Source organism: Heterodontus francisci, chromosome 1, assembly GCF_036365525.1.
Source record: "Heterodontus francisci isolate sHetFra1 chromosome 1, sHetFra1.hap1, whole genome shotgun sequence".
Lineage (NCBI taxonomy): Eukaryota > Metazoa > Chordata > Chondrichthyes > Heterodontiformes > Heterodontidae > Heterodontus > Heterodontus francisci.
The window spans coordinates 132,427,847-132,448,714 of record NC_090371.1 but is presented as its reverse complement, the minus strand read 5'-3'; the positions used below and the strand labels follow the sequence as shown (position 1 = coordinate 132,448,714).

General features: G+C 45.7%; 1 protein-coding gene across 6 annotated transcripts in view; it reads right to left on the bottom strand.

Annotated features, from left to right (window-relative positions):
• The window catches only part of LOC137384696 (BTB/POZ domain-containing protein KCTD8-like), a 352,009-nt gene that overhangs the window by 182,578 nt on the left and 148,563 nt on the right, over positions 1-20,868 (bottom strand). The window contains exon 4 of one of the 6 annotated variants that reach the window (XM_068059202.1): positions 2,779-2,786. The exons of the other annotated variants lie outside the window; for them this stretch is intronic. Coding sequence (XP_067915303.1) covers positions 2,779-2,786 — 8 coding nt within the window. The remainder of the gene's footprint in view (positions 1-2,778; positions 2,787-20,868) is intronic. 6 annotated transcript variants of the gene reach the window in all.

Sequence of the window (20,868 nt, the reverse complement as noted above, 5' to 3'; positions counted from 1 at the left end):
AAGGGGGTGAAAGGTTATTGGGGTTAGGCAGAGGTTAGAATGTGGAGCTAAGGTTACAATCAGATCAGCTATGATCTTGTAAATGGTGAAGCAGGCTCGAGGGGTTGAGTAGCCTACTCCTGCTCCTAATTCGTATGTTCGTATGTTCGATCAAACGCAAATTTTCTGATAGGGACATAGGACATAGGAACATAGGACTAAGGAGCAGGAGTAGGCCTTTTGGCCCTTCGAGCCTGCTCCACCAGTCGATAAGATCATAGTGATCTGGTTGTGGTCTCAAATCCACTTTCCTGTCTGCTCCTCATAACGCTTGACTCTCATGTCTATCAAAAATCTATCATTCATTTGCTGTTTGTGGAAACTTGCTATGCATTAAATTGACATTTGCCTACATAACAACAATGATTGCACTTTAAAAACAATGCATGGGTTATGTAGCACTTTGGGATATTGTGAACACATAAGTCATTATATAAATGTGTCCTCAGTACCTTGCTCTACGGCAGCGAGGCCTGGACAACGTATGCCAGCCAAGAGCGACGTCTCAATTCATTCCATCTTCGCTGCCTTCGGAGAATATTTGGCATCAGGTGGCAGGACTATATCTCCAACACAGAAGTCCTTGAAGCGGCCAACACCCCCAGCTTATACACACTACTGAGTCAGCGGCGCTTGAGATGGCTTGGCCATGTGAGCCGCATGGAGGATGGCAGGATCCCCAAAGACACATTGTACAGCGAGCTCGCAACTGGTATCAGACCCACCGGCCGTCCATGTCTCCGCTATAAAGACGTCTGCAAACGCGACATGAAATCGTGTGACATTGATCACAAGTCGTGGGAGTCAGTTGCCAGCATTTGCCAGAGCTGGCGGGCAGCCATAAAGACAGGGCTAAATTGTGGCGAGTCGAAGAGACTTAGTAGTTGGCAGGAAAAAAGACAGAGGCGCAAGGGGAGAGCCAACTGTGCAACAGCCCCGACAAACAAATTTCTCTGCAGCACCTGTGGAAGAGCCTGTCACTCCAGAATTGGCCTTTATAGCCACTCCAGGCGCTGCTTCACAAACCACTGACCACCTCCAGGCGCATATCCATTGTCTCTCGAGATAAGGAGGCCCAAAAAGAAAAAGATAAATGAAATTACTGTAATACAGGACCACTTTACTAATACCAAACCAAAATACTGTGAATGCTGGAAATCTGAAATAAAAACAGAAAATGCTAGAAATACTCAACAGGTCTGCCAGCATCTGTGGAGAGAGAAACAAAGCTAACGGTTCAGGTCAATGACCTTTCATCAGGACTGGGTAATGTTAGAGATGTAATAGGTTTCAAGCAAGTGAAAGGGCGGAAGGTGGGAAACAGAATAAAAGGAAAAGTCTGTGATAGAGTGGAAGACAGGAGGTATTAAATGTCAAAAGAGTTGGTGGGGTAGAGCCAAAGGGAATGGTAATGGGACAAGTAAAGAAACAAAAGCTATTTCCAGAGGAGGTGAGAATGGCAGAATCATGAACAGCTGCTGTCTGAAAGTAAAAAAGGGAGAGAAACAAAAGAGATAAACCAAAGCCAGCAAAGAAAAAAAGCAACAAACAGAGGCATAAGTTATGATCTAAAATTGATGAACTCAGTGTTGAGACCCGTAGGCTGTAAAGTGCCCAGTTGAAAGATTAGGTGCTATTCCTCGAGCTTGTGTTGAGTTTTATTGGAACACTGGAACAGGCCAAGGTCAGAGCAAGGTAGAGAATTAAAGTGACAGGCAACTGGAAGTTTGGGGTCATACTTGCAGACTGAATGGAGATATTCCACAAAGTGGTCACCCAGTCTGTGGGTCAGTTCAAATCACACGCAGCTTCCACAGTGCGGACTGCGACACCGACCACTCCCTGGTGTGCAGCAAGGTTAGACTCAGACCAAAGAAGTTGCATCATTCCAAGCAGAAGGGCCACCCGCGCATCAACACGAGCAGAATTTCTCACCCACAGCTGTTACAAAAATTTCTAAATTCACTTGTAACAGCCCTTCAAAACACTCCCACAGGGGATGCTGAGACCAAGTGGGCCCACATCAGTGACGCCATCTATGAGTCAGCTTTGACCACCTACGGCAAAAGTGCGAAGAGAAATGCAGACTGGTTTCAATCTCATAATGAAGAGCTGGAACCTGTCATAGCCGCTAAGCGCATTGCACTTTTGAACTACAAGAAAGCCCCCAACGATTTAACATCCGCAGCACTTAAAGCAGCCAGAAGTACTGCACAAAGAACAGCTAGGCGTTGCGCAAACGACTACTGGCAACACCTATGCAGCCATATTCAGCTGGCCTCAGACACCGGAAACATCAGAGGAATGTATGATGGCATGAAGAGAGCTCTTGGGCCAACCATCAAGAAGATCACCCCCCTCAAATCTAAATCGGGGGACATAATCACTGACCAACGCAAACAGATGGACCGCTGGGTTGAGCACTACCGAGAACTGTACTCCAGGGAGAATGCTGTCACTGAGACTGCCCTCAATGCAGCCCAGCCTCTACCAGTCATGGATGAGCTGGACATACAGCCAACCAAATCGGAACTCAGTGATGCCATTGATTCCCTAGCCAGCGGAAAAGCCCCTGGGAAGGACAGCATTACCCCTGAAATAATCAAGAGTGCCAAGCCTGCTATACTCTCAGCACTACATGAACTGCTATGCCTGTGCTGGGACGAGGGAGCAGTACCCCAGGACATGCGCGATGCCAACATCATCACCCTCTATAAAAACAAAGGTGACCGCGGTGACTGCAACAACTACCGTGGAATCTCCCTGCTCAGCATAGTGGGGAAAGTCTTTGCTCGAGTCGCTCTGAACAGGCTCCAGAAGCTGGCCGAGCGCGTCTACCCTGAGGCACAGTGTGGCTTTCGTGCAGAGAGATCGACTATTGACATGCTGTTCTCCCTTCGTCAGATACAGGAGAAATGCCGTGAACAACAGATGCCCCTCTACATTGCTTTCATTGATCTCACCAAAGCCTTTGACCTCGTCAGCAGACGTGGTCTCTTCAGACTACTAGAAAAGATCGGATGTCCACCAAAGCTACTAAGTATCATCACCTCATTCCATGACAATATGAAAGGCACAATTCAACATGGTGGCTCCTCATCAGAGCCCTTTCCTATCCTGAGTGGTGTGAAACAGGGCTGTGTTCTCGCACCCACACTTTTTGGGATTTTCTTCTCCCTGCTGCTTTCACATGCGTTCAAATCCTCTGAAGAAGGAATTTTCCTCCACACAAGATCAGGGGGCAGGTTGTTCAACCTTGCCCGTCTAAGAGCGAAGTCCAAAGTACGGAAAGTCCTCATCAGAGAACTCCTCTTTGCTGACGATGCTGCTTTAACATCTCACACTGAAGAATGCCTGCAGAGTCTCATCGACAGGTTTGCGTCTGCCTGCAATAAATTTGGCCTAACCATCAGCCTCAAGAAAACGAACATCATGGGGCAGGATGTCAGAAATGCTCCATCCATCAATATTGGCGACCACGCTCTGGAAGTGGTTCAAGAGTTCACCTACCTAGGCTCAACTATCACCAGTAACCTGTCTCTAGATGCAGAAATCAACAAGCGCATGGGTAAGGCTTCCACTGCTATGTCCAGACTGGCCAAGAGAGTGTGGGAAAATGGCGCACTGACACGGAACACAATAGTCCGAGTGTATCAGGCCTGTGTCCTCAGTACCTTGCTCTACGGCAGCGAGGCCTGGACAACGTATGCCAGCCAAGAGCGACGTCTCAATTCATTCCATCTTCGCTGCCTTCGGAGAATACTTGGCATCAGGTGGCAGGACTATATCTCCAACACAGAAGTCCTTGAAGCGGCCAACATCCCCAGCTTATACACACTACTGAGTCAGCGGCGCTTGAGATGGCTTGGCCATGTGAGCCGCATGGAAGATGGCAGGATCCCCAAAGACACATTGTACAGCGAGCTCGCCACTGGTATCAGACCCACCGGCCGTCCATGTCTCCGTTATAAAGACGTCTGCAAACGCGACATGAAATCGTGTGACATTGATCACAAGTCGTGGGAGTCAGTTGCCAGCATTCGCCAGAGCTGGCGGGCAGCCATAAAGACAGGGCTAAATTGTGGCGAGTCGAAGAGACTTAGTAGTTGGCAGGAAAAAAGACAGAGGCGCAAGGGGAGAGCCAACTGTGCAACAGCCCCAACAAACAAATTTCTCTGCAGCACCTGTGGAAGAGCCTGTCACTCCAGAATTGGCCTTTATAGCCACTCCAGGCGCTGCTTCACAAACCACTGACCACCTCCAGGCGCGTATCCATTGTCTCTCGAGATAAGGAGGCCCAAAAGAAAGGTCACCCAGTCTGCATCTAGTCTCCCCAGTGTCGAGGAGACCAAATCATGAGCAGTGAATACAGTATACTAAATTGAAAGAAGTACATGTAAATCGCTTAGCTGAATTTTGTCAGCCATCTGTGGACGGGCAGGGAGCCCATAAAATACCGAGGTAAGGCAGGGGGTGGAATGCCTGTTGCATTTCCGACACCATTCAATGTAATTAGGGGCCTTCCCACCCAGAGACTAATTGAGGCCCTTAAGTGCCAATTAATGGCCACTTCAGGACCTATCCCTCACCCTGACTGGCCATCGAACCCGCCCCACTTACCTCCTCTCCGAGGCTCCAGCGCTGCTCCTGGTCCCGAGCCCACTGCAGTCCCAGCAGTGGCCACCACTCCTGGTGGCACTGCTGGGACTGCTGAGCTGCTGGTCCAATGATTCGAGGCAGGATCTCCATCCTTGAAGGGACGGGACCTCAGCACCAGGCAGTTTATTGCCCGAGCCCTGTAAAATGCAGCCGGGGGTCCCCAAAGTGGCTGAGGCAGGGATCCCCTCACTTTTCTGGCCCAGCATCGGGACCCCTTCCAGCTGCATAAAATTCAGCTCACTGTTGTACCTGGAAGGAATGTTTGGAGCCTATGATGATGAGAAGGGAGGAGGTGAAAGGGCAAGTGTTTCTTCTCCTGCACATGTGTTGAAAGGAGCCATGGGAAGGTGAGGGTGTTTTACTCTGTTTCCCACCCTGCCCCCTTTCACTTACTTAAAACCTGTTACATCTGTAACATTTCCCAGTTGTGATGGAATATCATCAACCTAAAGTGTAAACTCTTTTTCTCAGGTACTGCTGGACCTGTTGTCCATTTCCAGCATTTTTTGCTTTTATACCACTTTGTATGTTATCCAGCTACCTGTCAGCCAGAATCAACAGGAGCTTTCCTTTCAGATGTCAGGGCAAGGATATTTAGTATTTCTGGACTAAAATAATAAGAAAAAATTATTGAGTAAACAAGCTCACCATACACCACATTTGTAATGGAAGTGGATTAAGGTAGTATCCAACAAAAATCAATAAAATCTCATTTATCATCTGACCTTTTTTTGCATCATCTCGAGCAAAGAATATGAATATGAATTTTACTGGCTAATAATTATGAGGGTGAAGTTTTGTAAAACTGAATGTCTGTGGGCAAGAGCATAGGTCTAGTGGGCCTGTAGGTCCAAACACAGTTAACACGTTCTTTCCTGGAAAGCTTCAGTTAGAATGCAAATTGTCTTTGCAAACTAAAACTTACATCACCGCAAGTCACTTCATTAATTATAGCCACATACAAATTCTGAGAAAACAATTTCATTTTTTTCCAAAAGGATGAAGTTTTAAAGTATATAGCTAATAACCCAGTTCATCACAAATAAATTAACTGTTCTAATTAATAGTAATTGTCTTACATTAAAGAGACAGAGATCCCACAACAGAAATTACCTGAGCTGTAATAGTTTTATTCTAATAAATTAGTTTGACACGAATCAATTATTATTCTTTCTTTGCTCTCTTCATCCCCTTCCTGAGGAAATGAGCAGGTTTCATTCAGTGCTCCCTGTGATGGCAGGACTCAACATTTGCAGAATCACAAGGCCTAGCAGTCCACTGCAGCGCATCCTGGAGCTCCAATGTTCTATGCTACTATGCTGCTCCAGATTAGAGTTGATCTGGATGAGGAACACCACAAATTAAAGATAAAAATTAACAAACTGCAAACCTTTAACTACAAGCCATTAAGCCTCAAATTTACCAAAGAATATTATTGAAAGGTGAAACGAAGAAATTAAAGTACATTTCGTGTTCAAATTCTGAATAGGATCATTGGAGGTGTCAGGTCTGGATTAGAATTGATTATTTAAATATTATTCTTGGATCAAGGATTTTGCATCCTGTGGCTGGGAAATGGTTTGGCCTGCTGGAATTCTTGATTAGATATGCATTTATCTAGAATTGACAGTAACTCTTGGCAGAACTTTCAGCCACTCCTTATACACCTTGTCTGATTTTCCTTTTCTTTGACTTCAATGGAAAGGAAAATTTGGGCAGGGCATATAACAGGCGGTCATTTCACACCTCCACCAAAATTGAAAGTTACGGTGTATATATTTTTTTACAGATATTTACAAAATTAATCATTTTAGTGAAAGATAAGCAACATTAGATGAAATTGAAAAACATAAGAATTGGATTTCCACAGGCATTGTCTTTCTCATCTGTTGTAACTCTGGCAGATTAGCCACTGGGATATTATTTACACACTCTTACCAGAGGTTTTACGACTCTCCTGTTGAAGTTACAGGAGATGATCAGGAGATCGTTCATTGAAAGTTCCGCCCATAATTGTGCAAAAAGAGAGTATTACAGCGACAGAAAGGACATTTGAGGACTCGTCTACTGAGGTAGTATGGGCAGAGGTTAGAAACAGGAGAGGTGAGGTCACCCTGTTGGGAGTCTTTTATAGACCTCCAAATAGTTCCAGAGATGTAGAGGAAAGGATAGCGAAGATGATTCTCGACAGGGGTGAGAGTAACAGGGTAGTTGTTATGGGGGACTTTAACTTTCCAAATATCGACTGGAAATACTATAGTTCGAGTACTTTAGATGGGTCAGTTTTTGTCCAGGTTGTGCAGGAGGGTTTTCTGACACAGTATGTAGACAGGCCAACCAGGGGCGATGCCACATTGGATTTGGTACTGGGTAATGAACCCGGCCAGGTGTTAGATTTAGATGTAGGTGAGCACTTTGGTGATAGTGACCACAATTCGGTTAGGTTTACCTTAGCGATGGGCAGGGACAGGTATATACCGCAGGGCAAAAATGAAAGCTGGGGGAAAGGAAATTATGATGCGATTAGGCAAGATTTAGGATGCGTAGGATGGGGAAGGAAACTGCAGGGGATGGGAACAATCGAAATGTGGAGCTTATTCAAGGAGCAGCTACTGCGTGTCCTTGATAAGTATGTACCTGTGAGGCAGGGAGGAAGTTGTCGAGCGAGGGAGCCGTGGTTTACTAAAGAAGTTGAAGCGCTTGTCAAGAGGAAGAAGAAGGCTTATGTTAGGATGAGACGTGAAGGCTCAGTTAGGGCGCTTGAGAGTTACAAGCTAGCCAGGAAGGATCTAAAGGGAGAGCTAAGAAGAGCAAGGAGAGGACACGAGAAGTCATTGGTGGATAGGATCAGGGAAAACCCTAAGGCTTTCTATAGGTATATCAGGAATAAAAGAATGACTCGAGTTAGATTAGGGCCAATCAAGGATAGTAGTGGGAAGTTGTGTGTGGAATCAGAGGAGGTAGGGGAAGTGTTAAATGAATATTTTGCGTCAGTATTTACAGTAGAGAAAGAAAATGTTGTCGAGGAGAATACTGAGATTCAGGCTACTAGACTAGATGGGATTGAGGTTCACAAGGAGGAGGTGTTATCAATTTTGGAAAGTGTGAAAATAGATAAAACCCCTGGGCCAGATGGGATTTATCCTAGGATTCTCTGGGAAGCTAGGGAGGAGATTGCAGAGCCTTTGTCCTTGATCTTTATGTCGTCATTGTCGACAGGAATAGTGCCGGAAGACTGGAGGATAGCAAATGTTGTCCCCTTGTTCAAGAAGGGGAGTAGAGACAGCCCTGGTAATTATAGACCTGTGAGCCTTACTTCGGTTGTGGGTAAAATGTTGGAAAAGGTTATAAGAGACAGGATTTATAATCATCTTGAAAAGAATAAGTTCATTAGCGATAGTCAGCACGGTTTTGTGACGGGTAGGTCGTGCCTCACAAACCTTATTGAGTTTTTTGAGAAGGTGACCAAACAGGTGGATGAGGGTAAAGCAGTGGATGTGGTGTATATGGATTTCAGTAAGGCGTTTGATAAGGTTCCCCATGGTAGGCTATTGCAGAAAATACGGAAGTATGGGGTTGAAGGTGATTTAGAGCTTTGGATCAGAAATTGGCTAGCTGAAAGAAGACAGAGGGTGGTGGTTGATGGCAAATGTTCATCCTGGAGTTTAGTTACTAGTACCGCAAGGATCTGTTTTGGGGCCACTGCTGTTTGTCATTTTTATAAATGACCTGGAAGAGGGTGTAGAAGGGTGGGTTAGTAAATTTGCGGATGACACTAAGGTCGGTGGAGTTGTGGATAGTGCCGAAGGATGTTGTAGGGTACAGAGGGACATAGGTAGGCTGCAGAGCTGGGCTGAGAGATGGCAAATGGAGTTTAATGCGGAAAAGTGTGAGGTGATTCACTTTGGAAGGAGTAACAGGAATGCAGAGTACTGGGCTAATGGGAAGATTCTTGGTAGTGTAGATGAACAGAGAGATCTTGGTGTCCAGGTGCATAAATCCCTGAAGGTTGCTAACCAGGTTAATAGGGCTGTTAAGAAGGCATATGGTGTGTTAGCTTTTATTAGTGGGGGGATCGAGTTTCGGAGCCACGAGGTCATGCTGCAGCTGTACAAAACTCTGGTGAGACCGCACCTGGAGTATTGCGTGCAGTTCTGGTCACCGCATTATAGGAAGGATGTGGAAGCTATGGAAAGGGTGCAGAGGAGATTTACTAGGATGTTGCCTGGTATGGAGGGAAGGTCTTACGAGGAAAGGCTGAGGGACTTGAGGTTGTTTTTGTTGGAGAGAAGGAGGAGGAGAGGTGACTTAATAGAGACATATAAGATAATCAGAGGGTTGGATAGGGTGGATAGTGAGCGTCTTTTTCCTCGGATAGTGATGGCAAACACGAGGGGACATAGTTTTAAGTTGAGGGGTGATAGATATAGGACAGATGTCAGAGGTAGTTTCTTTACACAGAGAGTAGTAGGGGCGTGGAACGCCCTGCCTGCAACAGTAGTAGACTCGCCAACTTTAAGGGCATTTAAGTGGTCATTGGATAGACATATGGATGAAAATGGAATAGTGTAGGTCAGATGGTTTCACAGGTCGGCGCAACATCGAGGGCCGAAGGGCCTGTACTGCGCTGTAATGTTCTAAAAAAAAACTTTCATACAAAAATATTGGAAAATACTGTCAAGAATCAGGTTGAAAAATGATTCATCACTATTGGGCTGTTATTATCAGTCTCCATCAATATGCAGTGCAATTATATCATTTGTGTCACAAAAAAGTTATTTGCATCGCAAAGCATGCCAACATCTCAAAAATGTCAAGCACAATGTTACAAATTTTGGGTCTGCCTCAGATATTCTCTTGAGTTCAGTGCTACTGATCTCTCGTATAAACAGTCCCCACTTCTTATGTTCAGGAGTGTGCCTGTACTGTCCAAAATTTAATCACATGTTCGCAGAATCCTGGGCACATAATGTTAGGACCCTTTGCGATCTAAATTGGATATTGTATCCTTCACACATGCCTTTATGTATACTTCTCCAGTCTTTCGAAAGGCAGATTAAAATACTTCAGTAAGAAGGTCCTGGACATTTTCCTTCCATAAAAATGCTTTATAAACACAATGCCAATGTGGACATGATGGGCCAAATGGTCTCCTTCTGTGCTGTAAATTTCTATGATTCTATAACTGTCTCCGTCCATGTACAGAGTTGTCAACTATATGGAGCATCAAATGTGGCAATCAAACGAGTGTATGCAGGCTGTTACAGTCAAGTGAGGAGGGGTCGAAGCGCTTTCCTCTTTTCCTTCTCCTTGTTAGATCACAATAGGTTTAATTCTTTCTTAAAGTGGACGTACTGGACAATTCAGCAGGGTTTTGATTACTTACTTGCTATGATCATAACAAGAACCAATCGGACAGGTTGTCTTGAGTTAACAAAGAAAGAGGTTAACTTTATTGTACCTAACCTGAGCTAATAAAACAATAAGCAATGTGCCAACTTTCACTCTTACACACTCACTAGAGGTTTACACACACACAAATAGGTTACAGAGTGGGGAAAGGTAGATTGGTTGTGTTAGAATCCATAAAAAAAGATATATAGTCTGTGAAGTTTGATGATTCAGGTGGCTTCTAGCTGAATTCAGTGGTCCTGAGGCTTTTAGTTTGAAGAGGTAGATAATTGGTTCGATTGCTTTCCTGTAAACAGTGATGGAGATGATTTCCTCCAATGGGGTTTCTGATTGTAGCTAGAGTATGCAGAGGTGATCAGTCAACAGGCAGGATTTGAAAGCTTTCAAGCTGGAATAGAGAGTGAGAGAGGGATCCCCACTTACAGTCTGCTCAGTCAGAGCCCAGTTGCTTCTCCTCTGGTTGCAGAGAAAACACCAGCTTGAAAAAACACAGAAGGGGAGGGACTCATTACATGACAGTCACTCAGTCATTCAAACATAGCAGTTAGCAGTATTTCTCTGCTTGCTGAGAGAACTTCCTCATAGTCCTTTGCAATGTAGTAAAGTTGTAGTAAACTAAGTGATCATCTTAAGCTAAAAGGATGACTTTGCTGGCAGCTGTCTATTTAAAATGTCTTTTAAAAAATATAAATTCAGATCTCCAGTCAGTAGGTTAAAGAAAATTATCATTTAGCAAAGCACAATAGTACTGAAGACCTGTGCTCCAGAACTTGCCGCCCCAAGCCAAGCTGTTCCAGTTAAGCTGCAACACTGGCATCTACACGGCAATGTGGAAAATTGCCCAGGTATGTCCTGTACACAAAAAGCAGGACAAGTCCAACCCAGCCCCATCAGTCTACTCTCAATCATCAGTAAAGTGATGGAAAGTGCCGTCAACAGTGCCATCAAGCGGCACTTGCTTAGCAATAACCTGCTCAGTGCCGCTTAGTTCGGGTTCCAACAGGACCACTCAGCTCCTGACCTCATTACAGGCTTGGTTCAAACATGGAAAAAAGAGCTGAACGAAAGAGGTGAGGTGAGAGTGACTGCCCTTGACATCAAGGCAGCATTTGACCGAGTATGGCATCAAGGAGCCCAAGCAAAATTGGAGTCAATGGAAATCAGGGGGAAAATTTTCCCCTGGTTGGAGTCATACCTAGCACAAAGAAAGATGGTTGTGGTTGATGGAGGTCAATCATCTCAGCTCCAGGACATCACTGCAGGAGTTCATCAGGGTAGTGTTCTAGACCCAACTATTTTCAGTTTCTTCATCAATGATCTTCCTTCAATCATAAGGTCAGAAGTGGGGTTGTTCATTGATGATTGCACAATGTTCAGCAACATTCTCAACTCCTCAGATACTGAAGCAGTCCATGCAGAAATGCAGCACAACCTGGGCAATATCCAGGCTTGGGCTGATAAGTGGTAAATAACATTCGCACCACACAAGAGCCAGGCAATGACGATTGCCAACAAGAGAGAATTGAACCATCTCCCCTTGACGTTCAATGACATTACAATCATTGAATCCCCCACTATCAACATCCTGGGGGCTACCATTGACTAGAAACTGAACTGGAGTAGCCATATAAATACTGTGGCTACAAGAGCAGTTCAGAGGCTAGAAACCCTGAGGCGAGTAACTCACCTCCTGACCCCCCAAAGCCTGTCCACCATCTACGAGGTGCAAGTCAGGAGTGTGATGGAATACTCTCCACTTGCCTGGATGGGTGCAGCTCCAACAACACTCAAGAAGCTCAACACTATCCCAGACAAAGCAGCCCGCTTGATTGGCACCCCATGCAGCGCCTTAAACATTCACTCCCTCCACCACTGACGTACAGTGGCAGCAGTGTGTACCATCTACAAGATTCACTGCAGCAACACACCAAGGCTCCTTAGACAGCACCTTCCAAACCCACAACCTCAACCACATAGAAGGACAAGAGCAGCAGAAGCATGGGAACACCACCACCTGCAAGTTCCCCTCCAAGCCACACACCATTCTGACTTGGAAATACATTGCCGTTCCTTCACTGTCGCTGGGTCAAAATCCTGGAACTCCCTTCCTAACAGCACAGTGGGTGTACCTACCTCACATGGACTGCAGCGCTTCAAGAAGGCAGCTCACCATCACCTTCTCAAGGACAATTAGGGATGGGCAGTAAATTTTGGGTAGCCAGCGATGCCCACATCCCATGAACGAGTAAACAAAAGTGGCATAACAAGGCCTTCAACAAACTTTTGCACACTCTGAATGTCCCCTTAAATAGAATTAATGATTGCCTTGCCTTTTAGTACCTCATTGATCCGCAGCAAAGATTTTTGTTGGGCCAGCTCATTGTTAGCAGGGAAGTGTGGCTGGCCCATAAGAGGGATGATGGTGAAAGGAAACTTGGAAGTGGGGACTTCATTCAAAGCAGTTCCACTTTTCACCAGTGTACCCCTCTCAGTTAGTGCCCTACATGCTGCCTCATGTCCCAATGGCCAAGTCTGCACAGGTGCAGGTGGAGCATTCTTTGGAGGGAGCCTCATAGGCTCCAAAGCCCAGAGGACATTGGTCAAGATAACTCAACCTTCAGAGCACGGATCTGAACAGCCTGCCTCTACCTCTTGTGAAGCCACAGGAATTTAACCACATAGAAGTGCTCAGAAAACAGATATTAAAGATTTGTGGTTGCACAAACTTATGCACAAGGGTGTGTTAGACATTGTTATATGGTTTGGTTTCTGTTGTCTATTTGAAGCACTAAATAGTATTCTTTTGCGCCACTTGTCCATCTTGTTCATTCTTGGTTGTTGGCTGGCAAGTGGCCTTTTCAGTTGTTTGATGATGAATGGGAAGATATGAATTGATGTGACCAGTAGGGGTCTATGAAAGGGATGCTTGGTTGTTTACATGATTTTGTGTTGGTATTGGTCCAAGGCGGTAGGCGGGGGGGGTGGGGTGCGGCAGGGGGGTGGAATGGTTGGCAGAGGCTAAAGTGGCTTTTGCATGCAGTTGTTAAATAGATGCATTGGTGAAACCTAAGTGACCCTCACAGTAATGAGAGCATCCTGGGCATCCCAGGCAGCAATGTGCACCACTGGTGAGGCTTTGCCCACATCACCTCTGTCTCGTCGTCTTCCTCCTCCTCCTCGTCTTCCTCATCTTCCTCCTCCTTGGAATCCACTGATGAGGATGTGTGCTCTGTGCCTTGTTCCTGCTGCAAGTCCAAACCTCGCTGCTGTCCAATGTTGTGAAGAGCTCAGCACACCACGAGCATTCTAAAGACCCTGGTTGGTGCATACTGAAGGGTGCCTCCAGATCACTCCAGGCACCTGAAGTGCATCTTCGGCATGCGATGGCTTGTTTGATAACACATCTGATGGTCAGATGGTATTCATTGTATCGCTTCTGGGCCTCGTTCCTCGGGTTTCCAACAGGTGTCACCAACCACGTTTTAAGTGGGTATCTCTTGGCTCTGAGCAACCTGCCGGTAACTCGGCTTCAAGTTGCAATGACATCTGGGAGCTTGAACTGCCACAGAATGAGAGTATCATGGCATCTGCCCGGGAATCTTGCCAACACCTGCATAAAGACCTTTTTGTGGTTAACTCCAGCTGCACATTGCAATTTGCAAACACTCCTGCTTGTTCTGGGGGTGCCTGGATTGCCATGTGTGGTCAATGATGGCCTGAACCTGAGGGAAGCCAGCCAGAGTCTCAAACCTGAGTGCCCACTCCTTCTGATCGGCATCATTGCAGGAAAAGTTGACATAATTGCCAGCTCAGGCAAAGAAGCAATCAGTCATTTGTAGCCAGTCGTTATGCAAGAGCACATTTAATATAAAGAAAACTGACATTAAAAGGGTCAAGCAGCTGTACTGTAAAGGTAGTTTTGTAAATTGACCAATCATCAGAAATTGACCATGTTTCGTATGCCTCAAGGAACCAATGGGACTTTTAAATTAACTTGTAAAAACAAGGTGTGAGCTGAAATTATCCATACAGCGACACAAACATGATTGAATTGACTTCATGAATATGCTGACCAAGGAAATAACTGGAGAAATCAGACCACACAATGGCATGTGTTTGTTTAAATTTAACTGACTATCCTCCCCATTGAACTCCTGTGGCCAAGCTATTAACAGGATTTACAAAGTAACAACCATGGTTCCATCACATCTGGTTTGGTTCCCACATCCCTTGGAAATGTTAATATCAAAATTGTTGCTGGTATAAATCTCATTCACCAACCTATCAGATTGCAGATAGGTCCAGAACTTTTCCCCATCAAAACAATTTTGTGTGATAATAGTTAAACATTGAACAGAATTGAAGACATTTCCTTGTGTGTTAATGAATTATTCACTGACCCAGGATGGGAAAATGATCAAATCAAAATGGTACAATCAAAGGGAGGGAGGGTTGTCAATCTATTGTGACTGGTGTGATCTTGTATTATAAGAAGTGTGCGTTTAGGGGCAGTCTTTGACAACTTGCAAGGAAACTGCGGGCGGACTTGATCATCCACATAGATGGGAACATGTTCTTGAGTGAGTAATCGCCAGGGTTAATAGTATTTGAATTGAAGGAAAGCTGAAGGTAATAGTGTATGTGGGTACTGTTCAAAATTAAGGAGAGTTAAAAGGGGACAGGGTATGGGGGTACTGTTTGAAATTAAAGGGAACAGTGTATTGACATCTGCATGTTATCCGTGGTACACTAAACAGTTAAAAGAATATTGAGTTGTACTGAGTTGTGAGCCTTGACCATTTTACCCACCCAGATGGGTTCAGGTTGGACTCTAGAATTAAGATGGAAGGTGCAGGTTCACCTACCAATCTGTCCGTCTTATGCATTTGCGCGTGGCTGACTATGAAATCTTGAAAATGTTTCCTGCACAGCCCTGATAGGATCCAGCGGCAAAGAAGTTGAGAGCAGTGGTAACTTTGACAGCTACTGGTAAAGCATGGCTACCAGCTCCGGTGGGCAGCTGGTCTTGTTCCAGCAGGCTACAAATGTCTGCCACTACCTCATGTGACACCCTGAGCCTCCTCAGACACTGGTGTTCAGACATGTTGAGGAAGCTTATCCTCTGTTGGTAGGCTCTGTGTGCCGGGTATGGGCTCCTGCTAGCTGCATCTATCTACTGCTCTCCACTGTCCTGTGCAACAGTAGGTCTGTGAGCAGCAGCTGTTGCTGGTTATCTTGGTTCTCATCTAAAATCCAATCTAAAGCAGTATAAGCAGCACCCACGTTGATCTGATATATCAGTGCTCCAAAATGCAGGTTAGATATCCAAACCTCCAAAGTGTTGATGAAACCACCAGATGTGTAAAGTAACCTCCCGGCACAAATACTGTGCAGAAACCCTTCCCCACAAGCAGGTTAGAAAGCAGTTGTGAGTACCGAGTACTTATTGGCATTTTTCCCTGACATAGCTTCAGCCCCCTCAATTGCAGCGATGTTATTGCTTTCACTGGCAAGTTCCAGGAAGCCTGGGAAACACATGGATCCAAAGTAAAAGCTGAGAACCCATGTCATTGTTTACGAGATTGGTACCTACAATGAGTGGGTTCTTATGAGGAAAGGTTGGACAGACTGGACTTGTTTTCACTGGAGTTTAGAAGAGTGAGGGGAAACTTGATTGAGGTATATAAGATCCTAAAAGGTATTGACAAGGTCGATGTGGAAAGGATGTTTCCTCTTGTAGTTGAGTCCAGAACTAGGGGGCACTCTTTTAAAATTAGGGATCGCTCTTTTAGGACAGAGATGAGGAGAATTTATTTCTCTCAGAGGGTTGTGCAACTTTGAAACTCTCTGCCTCAGAAGGTGGAGGAGGTGGGGTCATTGAATATTTTCAAGCTGGAGATAGATAGATTCTTGTTAGGCAAGGGAATCAAAGGGTATCGGGGCTGATGGGAGTGTGGAATTCAAAACACAAACAGATCAGCCATGATCTTATTGAATCGTGGAGCAGGCTCAAGGGGCCGAATGGCCTACTTCTGCTCCTAATTCATATGTTCAATATCACTCTAATTGGGTAATTAACATATGTCATGCGGCAACCTGCCTCTCCCGAGGGAGTTGCTTGCACGCAGTCGGATGTGCTGCAGTGAAATGCCAAAGTCGGCACATTGGAGCTGGCTACTTGACACACTGTCAATTTGGCTTGTTTTAATCTCCCACGTGCTACCAAACCCATACACCACTGCAGATTAAAATTCAGTCAAATGGTTTTCATAACTGGTGGGGTGGATGGAGAGGGGAGCACCCGAAAATGTGCGCTCCTGAATTTAACAGTACTGCAGTGATCCCAAATTGTATGCTCAATTCCCTGGAGTATGACATGAACCCATAATCATCTGATTCAAAGAGAAGCGTGCTGTTCCAGAGCCAAGGCTGCAAAATTTTTAAGTATGTGTAAAGTGTTTAGGTTTGTTAGTGCATTATTAGAGTCAATATCAGTTTGCACTCTGTAAAGTTTAAATTTTTTTTTTATTCATTCATGGGATGTGGGCGTTGCTGGCCAGGCCAGCATTTATTGCCCATCCCTAATTGCACTTGAGAAGGTGGTGGTGAGCTGCCATCTTGAACCGCTGCAGTCCATTTGGGGTAGGTACACCCACAGTGCTGTTAGGAAGGGAGTTGCAGGATTTTGACCCAGCGACAGCGAAGGAACGGCGATATAGTTCCAAGTCAGGATGGTGTGTGACTTGGAGGGGAACTTGCAGGTGGTGGTGTTCCCATGCATCTGCTGCCCTTGTCCTTCTAGTTGGTATAGGTCACGGGTTTGGAAGGTGCTTTCTAAGGAGCCTGGTGCATTGCATCTTGTAGATGGTACACACTGCTGCCACTGTGCGTCGGTGGTGGAGGGAGTGAATGTTTGTAGTTGGGGTGCCAATCAAGCCGGCTGCTTGTCCTGGATGGTGTCGAGCTTCTTGAGTGTTGTTGGAGCTGCACCCATCCAGGCAAGTGGAGAGTATTCCATCACACTCCTGACTTGTGCCTTGCAGATGGTGGACAGGCTTTGGGGAGTCAGGAGGTGAGTTACTCGCCAGAGGATTCCTAGCCTCTGACTTGCTGTTGTAGCCACGGTATTTATATGGCTACTCCAGTTCAGTTTCTGGTCAATGGTAGCCCCTAGGATGTCGATAGTGGAGGATTCAGCGATGGTAATGCCGTTGAATGTCAAGGGGAGATGGTAAGATTCTCTCTTGTTGGAGATGGTCATTGCCTGGCACTTGTGTGGCGCGAATGTTACTTGCCACTTATCAGCCCAAGCCTGGATATTGTCCAGGTTTTGTTGCATTTCTACACGGACTGCTTCAGTATCTGAGGAGTCACGAATGGTGCTGAACATTGTGCAATCATCAACGAACATCCCCACTTCTGACCTTATGATTGAAAGAAGGTCATTGATGAAGCAGCTGAAGATGGTTGGGCCTAGGACACTACCCTGAGGAACTCCTGCAGTGATGTCCTGGAGCACAGATGATTGACCTACAACAACCACAACCATCTTCCTTTGCGCTAGGTATGACTCCAGCCAGCGGAGGGTTTTCCCCCTGATTTCCATTGACCTCAGTTTTGCTAGGGCTCCTTGATGCCATACTAGATCAAATGCTGCCTTGATGTCACAGGCAGTCACTCTCACCTCACCTCTTGAGTTCAGCTCTTTTGTCCATGTTTGAACCAAAGCTGTAATGAGGTCAGGAGCTGAGCGGTCTTGGCGGAACCCAAACTGAGCGTCACTGAGCAGGTTATTGCTAAGCAAGTGCCGCTTGATGGCACTGTTGATGACACCTTCCATCACTTTACTGATGATTGAGAGTAGGCTGATGGGGCGGTAATTGGCCGGGTTGGATTGTCCTGCTTTTTGTGTACAGGACATACCTGGGCAATTTTTCACATCGCAGGGTCGATCCCAGTGTTGTAGCTGTACTGGAACAGCTTGGCTAGGGGCGCGGCAGGTTCTGGAGCACAGGTCTTCAGTACTATTGCTGGAATATTGTCAGGACTCATAGCTTTTGCAGCATCCAGTGCCTTCAGTCATTTCTTGATATCACGTGGAGTGAATCGAATTGGCTGAAGTCTGGCATCTGTGATACTGGGGACTTCAGGAGGAGGCCGAGATGGATCATCGGCACTTCTGGCTGAAGAATGTTGCAAATGCTTCAGCCTTATCTTTCGCACTGATTTGCTGGGCTCCCCCATCATTGAGGATGGGGATATTTGTGGAGCCACCTCCTCCAGTTAGTTGTTTAATTGTCCACCACCATTCACGGCTGGATGTGGCAGGACTGCAGAGCTTAGATCTGATCCGTTGGTTATGGGATCGCTTAGCTCTGTCTATCGCATGCTGCTTACGCAGTTTGGCATGCAAGTAGTCCTGGGTTGTTGCTTCACCAGGTTGACATCTCATTTTGAGGTATGCCTGGTGCTGCTCCTGGCATGCCCTCCTGCACTCCTCATTGAACCAGGGTTGGTCTCCTGGCTTAATGGTAATGGTAGAGTGGGGGATATGCCGGGCCATGAGGTTACAGATTGTGGTTGAATACAATTCTGCTACTGCTGATGGCCCACAGCGCCTCATGGATGCCCAGTTTTGCATTGCGAGATCTGTTCTAAATCTATCCCATTTAGCAGGGTGGTAGTGCCACACAACACGATGGAGGGTATCCTCAATGTGAAGGCGGGACTTCGTCTCCACGAGGACTGTGCGGTGGTCACTCCTATCAATACTATCATGGACAGATGCATCTGCAGCAGGCAGATTGGTGAGGACGAGGTCAAGTATGTTTTCCCATCTTGTTGGTTCCCTCACCACCTGCCGCATGCCCAGTCTAGCAGATATGTCCTTTAGGACTCGGCCAGCTCGGTCAGTACTGTTGCTACCGAGCCACTCATGGTGATGGGCATTGAAGTCCCCCACCCAGAGTACATTTTGTGCCCTCGCCACCCTCTGTGCTTCCTCCAAGTGCTGTTCAACATGGAGGAGTACTGACTCATTAGCTGAGGGAGGGCGGTAGGTAGTAATCAACAGGAGGTTTCCTTGTCCATGTTTGATCTGATGCCATGAGACTTCATGGAGTCCAGAGTCGATGTTGAGGACTCCCAGGGCAACTCCCTCCCTACTGTATAGCACTGTGCCGCCACCTCTGTTGGTGATAATGATGGCAGTGTCTGAGACATTGTCTGTAAGGTATGATTCCGTGAGTATGACTATGTCAGGCTGTTGCTTGACTAGTCTGTGGGACAGCTCTCCCAACTTTGGCACAAGCCCCCAGATGTTAGTAAGGAGGACTTTGCAGGGTCAACAGGGCTGGGTTTGCCGTTGTCGTTTCCGGTGCCTAGGTCGATGCCGGGTGGTCCATCCAGTTTCATTCCTTTTTATTGACTTTGTAACGGTTAGATACAACTGCCCATTTCAGAGGGCATGTAAGAGTTCACCACATTGCTGTGGGCCTGTAGGCCAGACCAGGTTAGGACAGCAGATTTCCTTCCCTAAAGGGCATTAGTGAAGCAGATGGGTTTTTACAACAATCGACAATGGTTTCATGGCCATCATTAGACTAGCTTTTAATTCCAGATTTATTAATTAAATTCAAATTCCACCTTCGGCTGTGGTGGGATTTGAACCCATGTCCCCAGAGCAATATCCTGGGTCTCTGGGTTACTAGTCCAGGTTCAATACCACTACGCCACCGCCTCCCCTCTCCTATTATAGATGAGTAGCAGCTTGTGCTGTCATCACATTTACCTTCACTAATCTTGTGAGCTTATTAAACTTCATCTGTACAGAAATTGCAACACACTGCCTATACTAACTCCATCCATGCATTCTGCCTGATATGTTGACAGATCTTTTGCCATCCCCTCTCATGATTCCATGCATAATTTCACAGAAGCATATTTATATCAATCTTTTGCAGTTCATTGCTCCTTTCTCACGTCCTCATTGGAGCTATGCCATCACCTTCCTTCATGCTAGTTATGCTCGAAAAGCAGTCCCAACGTAAATCCTGTCGCTGTGCCCATAGATGTACCTCTTCCACACTTCCTCATACCAGGATTCCTAGGTACTTCTCAACTATTTCTGACAAGACGTGCCCCCTTTTCCCATCCATCAATATACAAATGAGCTCACTCTATGATTTCTGTCTGGATCAGTATTAGTCAGTGGGTGGGCAGCAGATCATAGAAACCTATGATACAAAATCTATTATTCCGTTTGCCTTTTTTACAGCCTGATCTACTTGTAAAGCCCGTTGTAATGACTTACATTCTGCAATTCAAATCTTTTAATGTTAAGTGTATCTTCTTCTTTGATTCTTAATTTCAAAATGTATTGCTTCATACTTCTCTACAGTAAACTTCTTCTGTCACCTATCTGCCCATCTTGCCAACTTATCCATGTCCTCCTGCAATACTGCAATGCCAATTTCTCATACGTCCCAATTTCATGCCATCAGCATTTTCCAAGATTGTTTCCCTAGTTCTCAAGTGCTGTTCATTTATGAATATAGTAAATGGGTCCAACTCAATGCAGACCCTGTGCAGCACCACTCACCACATCTTTGCAATCTGAGAAGCTTCCTTTTACCCTTAACCGTTGCTTTTCTAACTTGCCTTTCTTTCTATGTCAACCATATATTAATTTTATGTGCCATTATCTTTGTCACAAGTCTTTTATATGATTTCTTATCAAATACTTTTGACTGGCCTTGA